This window comes from Hibiscus syriacus, unplaced genomic scaffold, assembly GCF_006381635.1.
Source record: "Hibiscus syriacus cultivar Baekdansim isolate YM2019G1 unplaced genomic scaffold, ASM638163v2 tig00112530_pilon, whole genome shotgun sequence".
Classification (NCBI taxonomy): domain Eukaryota; kingdom Viridiplantae; phylum Streptophyta; class Magnoliopsida; order Malvales; family Malvaceae; genus Hibiscus; species Hibiscus syriacus.
The window spans coordinates 1,589,440-1,596,699 of NW_024063358.1; the positions used below are offsets into that span (position 1 = coordinate 1,589,440).

Consider the following 7,260-nt stretch of genomic DNA (forward strand, 5'->3'; position numbering starts at 1 on the left):
CGCCATCCAAACATCTGATGGGCCCCTCAACTTAGGTGGATCACCGCCCTCACATCATCAGTAGAATATGGCACCCATTCAAACTAAAACAAATATATATAATTTTTATCAAAATAATAATCTAATTATATAACTATAATCTAAAATCGATTTTTAAACATTAAAATTCATACATGTGTGCCAGCATTCTGATCGATTAACACCCTAATTTTTTTCTAAATCATCAGGTAGCTCCTGATGATTTTTCCTATCAGTAGACCACCTATTCAAGAAAAATAATTTCTTATTCACTGTATAAAATTATTAATATACAAAATCAGTTTTATAATTACCTCAGGAGTAACGGAAATACGAATGGGTTCTTGACAACGGGACATAAAAAGGGCAATTGATTCCATGCCCAAGACTGCAGCAGCAAGAGACATCCGCCGATATCATTACGCCTGTAGTAAATGGCTCGACACATCTCCCTGTACAAGCAAGCCAAAACTGCCGAGCCCCAACTGAGTGATCCGACCAGATGAAAGTCGCCAAGATATTGCAACCACATACAATGAACTTGGTTGCACGATTTGTCCGGCATCAGCAACCCTCCTATCAACTACAGTATGCATGCCCGTGCATACTGTTTAACTTCATCGTCAGACGCGTCCTCGCTCAACTCCCGAAAATTGGCATCTAACCAATTTAATGGTATCCGTCCACCGTTAAAATTTTCCGGGACATGTCCTAGACTAACCCGACACAAAGTAGTCCAAGAACCGGAAGTTATCCCTGATATCACACCTTCATCCACCGGAAGCCCCAGGTGCATAGGAACATCCTCAAACGTGATCGTGCACACTCCGCACGGAAGATGGAATGTGTGGGTCTCCGGCCTCCACCGCTCTACTAAGGCATAAATAAGGTCTGATTATATCTTACAGTGACCCTGATATCTACCTAGGTGACCGAATCCAGCCTCTACTAAATACGATATTACACGAGTAGGTATAACTAACTTAAGGTTCCTAAAAAAAGGATCTAATATACGGTCTCTCTCCTAAAATATAAATAATTACAAAATAATTTTCAAACTATTAATCATGCATTAAATTAATTAATTAATTAAATTAAAACATTAAAATGTTACCGTATCAAGAAAGTGTCGAGATATATTATTTTCATCCAACCAAAGTAGACCACCTTCCATTTTATATCTGCAAAAAAAATTAATTAAATAAAATATTAAACAATTAAAGTAATTAAATAAATTACTAAAAAATACTAACTATAATAAAATATATCTTAATAAGAGAATATAAGAGTATTTGAGAGAAGTTGAGAGGATTTGGTGTGATTAAAGTGATTGAGAATGGGGTATTTATAGAGAGGGATGGTGGGTGTGAACGGGCGGGAGTAATTTGATAATTAAGAGTATAGCGCGCCGCAGGGGCCGCGCCTTTTTGACGAGTGTTAGAATCACAGATAAGGCGCGGCCCATGCGCCGCGCTATACCCTTAATTACCAACATGCCCCGCGCCATACACACGTGTATCTATGTCAGCATAAGGCTCGTCGCAGGGGGCGCGCCTTACCCCACGTGGCGCCAAATCAACGTATAGCGCGCTGCAAGGGGCGCCTTACTGCAAAGGGTGTTAGATCATGAAATATAGTCTGATCGGTGTTAGATCGGTAAATATACCGATCACCGGTAATTTTTTTGGAAAAACGTCCGGATATTCTAATCTTTTTGGTTGGTACCAATATTCTGGATTATTTTGCTTTCGTTTACAGACATATGAAAGGTCTTATACGATATATAAAAACGATGAACATCTCCAAGAAATATTCATTCAGTTCGAAAGCAATACAATCAAATTACCCCAAATTGATCCAATGTTACCAACTTTCTAAAATTCCCATACGATATTCTAGAAATTTTACACTTGTAACCTAAAAGAATGGAGTCGGAGAATAACGTTCAAAAGAAAATACGTAAACAGCATCCCTTCAAAATATAAAAGAAACAGAGTAAACCTTCTTGGAGTGGCCACTTAGAGTTGATAAGATCAATCCAGATGTTCGGTCAAAGATTACAGCACTTGAATCAATTCCTCCTGTGGCAACAATGTCCTAAAAAAAATGAACCAGATTTGAAGAATGTCCTAAACAACCAAGTATAACCTAGAGAAGTGTAGGAAAGAATGTAGTTACATGAAAAGGATTATCTTAAAGGAAAACACGCACCTTTGAAAGATTGATATCAATTGAAGCGATCCCTTGTTTATTTGTCTTGTGAAGGGGATGGCTAGAAAGTTGGTTATACCTCTCAAAAGCATCGATAGGAGCCAACGTTGGGGGAATCTGAAAAGAAAACACATGAAAGTGATTGGAGGGAGGGAGGTAAAAAGAAGACATGAAGACATCGTCAACAAAGACATAGCCGGAGTTAATCAAACTAAACAGGATGAGGAGTACCTGGCGCTTTTTACGCTGTTGTGATAGAGCTGCATTACATTCTATTAACTCGGTAATAATACTCTCAGAAACCCCAGGGCCCATATCTTCACCCTCCGGAGCTATGATCACAAAAATTCCCATACGATATTCCACATCAAGGTAGCATATTAAGAATAAGAATCGCTAATATTTTTTTAAAGAAAGATCAAATTTTCAAACCAAAATGATAAAACAAAGCATGCCCAAATCAAATCGAACAATAATCCAGTCAAGCAGGAAAAAAATACAGAAAAAGATTAGGGGATTGACGAACTAACCCAAAGGATGTTCAAGCTTGAAGGAACTTTTCGCCATTGCAAAATCCAAGACCTGATTATATTACCTTTCAGTTTATCAGTTGTAGACGAGAACAAGGTAGCTAACGATGCCGCCGGTTCTATTCCCGCCCTTATAAGCTTCTTTGTGAAGGATCTCCGAGAGGAAAGAAAGATGCCGCGACTGTCATTTTCAATCTTTCGATCTATCAAGGAAACAAGGCGAGGGCTGTTAGGGCTGGTATTGTGCCACCATTGATGAGACTACTGAAGGACGCCTAAGGTGGGATGGTGGACGAAGCATTGGCGATTCTCGACATCCTTGCAAGCCATCAAGAACAAGAAGAAGTGACCGTTGGAGCCATTTCGCCGTCTAAGTTCTAACGTGACAGTCCAAGTCAGCATATAACGATCTAGTTGTGATTACTATTACACGTGTTAACAGCCATTAACGTGGATTGGTCGATTTGTAACAAACAATAACGTTAGTAATCGATTTGTAACAAACAATAACATTAGTTATCGGTTTGTGACTTTTTATACATCAATGATGAAAATAAATACAAACCCAAACATCAGTGACCATTGTCGTAGTTTACCCTTCATTATTTTAATTTATTAAAATGGATACCAATTTGAAAGAATATATATGGACCAATTTTGTAATTATACAAAACGTTTTAATTGCCACGTCACCTGTTCCGTTAACTGTTAACGCATGTGGCTTGATGGAAACATTTAAATAGTTGAATGATATGTTTGATCAAATTGAAACATTGGTGGTCAAAATGATATTTGATCATGGTTAAGTGGTCACCCGTGTAATTTACCTAAAATTTTATATGAAAAAGCGCTGTTCAAGTAAAAGAGATTATAGATGTTATGTTTGTTGGTGTCAGTTCTTAACTGTGCTTTTATATCAATCAGTTGGACTATATCATAGAATAAAAAAATAAATAATAACTGTTGAACCGGCGATAATTACAAATACAGTCAATTCAATTTGATTTTTTAATCTATAAAATTAAGCTCAACGAGAAAAACAAGGTAAAAAAAATGAATTTCCGTGTAACTTCTGAGTTCTACCAATGAATATGACTTTGCACACACAACACATTCATCAATTCGCACGCTGTATTATTCTTTTGTTTGTTTTAGAGCTTCGTAGAAGAAAATCACTATTTTTTTTTTGAAAACGGTGGAAGAAAATGGCTAAATCCCGATTAAATGTCCAAAAAGCAGTGCCCGGCGGCGGATTTACTAAAGAAATGAAATACACATGGACAAATATATTTACTGTTCCAAAGAAATAGGGATACCTTTTCCCAGCCGCCAGCTGCCTAAAGTTCACTTATCATTTTGCCTATAAATTTGGGACCAAACCAGATTGCCAGATTACGCATAAACCCAGAAACCAACCATGGAAGCCAAAACCCGCAGCCATGACTATTGTACACATTATGATATAAACCCAATGAAGCCTCCTTCTTTGATATTGCTAAACTCTTGTTTTCCGGTGATTTGAGTAAGAGGAAATTCATCGAATCCTCTTTCTCAAGACAGGACAGTTTCTTTTATCGTCTTCTTGTAGTCATTTCTACACTGCTGCAGAAGTTTCTGCTTATGATTTTCACGCCGATGAGGATGATGGGTGTTAAAAGTTTCAAAGTTTGGCAACCAACTTTGGAAAATGTTTTTTTCAAAGTTTGGTAAATGTTTCTTTGAAAAATGTTTTTCAAAGTTTGGTAAAATTTTGGTAAATGTTTGTGAAAATAGGAATGGGTAAATTCACTTTAGTCATTGCACTTAGGGTATTTTCAAAGATTAGTCCCTAAGTTTCTACTATAAATACCCTTACCCATTTAGCTTCAAAATCATCCCAAAACATTTCTTTCTTCCTATACTAGAGAGCTTTCTTGTGAGTAGTGAGTGTTTTGTAAACACCTGTAAATTTTCTCTCTTAGTAAAAGATCTGCAGCAGCCCGGAGACGTAAGCACAATTGGCTGAACTCCGTTATCAATTTGGGTATTATTTTTCCACTTTATTTCGCATTCTCACTAATCTGGTTATAGGGAAATTACTTGTACTCGGTTTATTTTCCTAACTGGTAATCAGAGCTTTTGGTTGTGAATTTTGTCAATTTTCTGCGAGGTTACTATTCATTACTATTCACGTGAATAGTGAATTTCGTGAATAGTGAAATTTCGGTCGGCGATACGAGTTTGTCGACGGTGGTGTTCTAATACACGGTGGTTCGCAAGAATTGTCAGAACGATCCAAAAGAGCCAGATTCGAGTGGAAGCGATGGCTGCAGACGAAGGTGAAAATTGAAAAGTTCGATGGTGCGGACTTTGGCTTTTGGAAGATGCAGATTGAAGATTTTCTGTACCAGAAAAATCTTTATCAACCTCTCTCAGGAAAGCAACCAGAGGGCATGAAGAATGAAGACTGGGCTCTTCTCGACCGACAAGCCCTCGGAGTCATCCGACTGACTTTGTCCCGAAATGTTGCTTTCAACATAGCAAAGGAAAAGACCACGGCGGGTCTTATGGCGGCTCTCTCCAGTATGTATGAGAAGCCATCGGCCTCAAACAAAGTTCATTTGATGAGGCGATTATTCAATTTGCGGATGACGGAAGGGTCATCGGTGGCACAACACCTAAATGAACTCAACACAATCACAACCAGTGAGTTCAGTGGAAATTGAGTTCGATGATGAGTTCGAGCTTAATTCTCTTATCATCTCTACCAGACAGTTGGAATGCTACTGTTACAGCAGTCAGCAGTTCGTCGGGAAACAGCAAATTAAAATTCGACGATGTTCGGGATCTGGTACTGAGTGAGAAATTCGACGGAGATCGGGTGAAGCATCAACCTCATCAGCCTTGCAACGGAGTCTAGAGGAAGAACTTCAGAAAGATATTCAAATCGTGGCAGATCAAAATCCAGACGGGAAAAATCTAGAACGGGAAAGAAAGATTTACCTGTTATAATGTGGCAAAGAAGGTCACTTTAAAAGAGATTGCCGAGCACTGAAGAAAGATACCGGTGCACAGGAATCTGCCAACGTGACAGAGGAGACAGGTGATGCTATGATTCTAAGCTCAACAGTCCGATTGAATCATGGATCTTGGATTCAGGGGCATCTTCCACTCCACCCCATGCCAAGAAATCATGGAGAACTATGTCAGTGGTGATTTGGGAAGGTTCATCTTGATGATGAAACCTTAAAGATCGTCGGAAAAGGAGACATCCGACTAAAGTTGCCAAACCAGACCACCTGGAAGCTGACAGGAGTGAGACATATTCCTGGCCTCAAAGAAATCTGATTTCTGTTGGACAGCTTGATGGAGAAGGATATAGCACAACCTTTTCAGGCTGTGAATGGAAGATTACCAAAGGAGCACTCGTCATTGCTCGTGGTAAGAAGATGGTACTCTCTATGTAACCTCAAATTTAGAGAATATCATTGCAGTAGCAGATGCTGATGGAAAATCAAACCTATGGCACCAAAGGCTTGGCCATATGAGCGAGAAAGGGATGAAGACACTTTTGTCAAAAGGGAAGCTACCGGATCTAAAGAATGTAGATGTCGGACTATGCGAGGATTGCATCTTTGGCAAACAAAAGAAAGTCAGTTTTGCAAAGATTGGCAAGACACCCAAGACAGAAAGGTTAGAATTGGTTACTGATGTATGGGGACCATCCCCAGTTCCATCTCTTGCAGGCTCACTATATTATGTCACCTTCATCGATGATTCAACAAGGAAGGTGGGTTATTTTCTGAAGAAGAAATCAGAAGTCTTCGATATCTTCAGAAAATGGAAGGCCATGGTGGAAAATGAGACTGGTTTGAAAGTCAAGCGGTTGAGGTCTGACAATGGAGGAGAGTACAGAGACAGTAGATTCAGAGATTTCTGCGCAAACAATGGGATCAAGATGGAGACAACAGTTCCCAAGACACCGCAACATAATGGTGTAGAGAGCGCATGAACAGAACTCTGAATGAACGTGCCAGAAGTATGAGGATACATGCCGGCTTGCCCAAATTTCTATGGGCTGAAGCAATCAACACTGCAGCTTACTTGATCAACCGTGGGCCCTCAGTTCCTTTGGATGGCAGAATACCAGAGGAAGTTTGGAGCAAGAAAGAAATAAACCTTTCACACTTAAGAGTGTTTGGTTGTATTTCTTATGTACACATAGACTCTGCTGAAAGAAGTAAGCTTGATGCTAAGTCCAACAAATGTGCTTTTGTTGGTTATGGCGGTGATGAGTTCGGTTACCGGTTTTGGGACTATGAAAATCGGAAGTCATCAGAAGCAGAGACGTCATTTTCAATGAAATGTGATGTACAAAGATAGGTCAACCGCAGAATCAAGTAATACCGAAGCTGAAACAAAGGAATTTGCTGAGTTCGAGGAGATTTCTGGAAATGATGTTCAGATCAATCCTGAAGCAGTTCAAGAAGAACCAGGCACACCAGAACTGAGACGCTCCTCC

At 39.3% G+C, this 7,260-nt stretch overlaps 1 protein-coding gene across 1 annotated transcript; it reads right to left on the reverse strand.

Annotated features, from left to right (window-relative positions):
* Positions 1-1,881: 1,881 nt before the first annotated feature.
* On the reverse strand, positions 1,882-2,583 carry LOC120181776 (pre-mRNA-processing factor 19 homolog 2-like). Its single transcript, XM_039186836.1, has 3 exons — positions 2,230-2,583; positions 2,020-2,115; positions 1,882-1,935 (listed from the first exon to the last, which is right to left on the reverse strand). Exons 1-3 carry the CDS (start codon positions 2,581-2,583, stop codon positions 1,882-1,884), a joined length of 504 nt encoding a protein of 167 aa, XP_039042767.1.
* Positions 2,584-7,260: the final 4,677 nt, after the last annotated feature.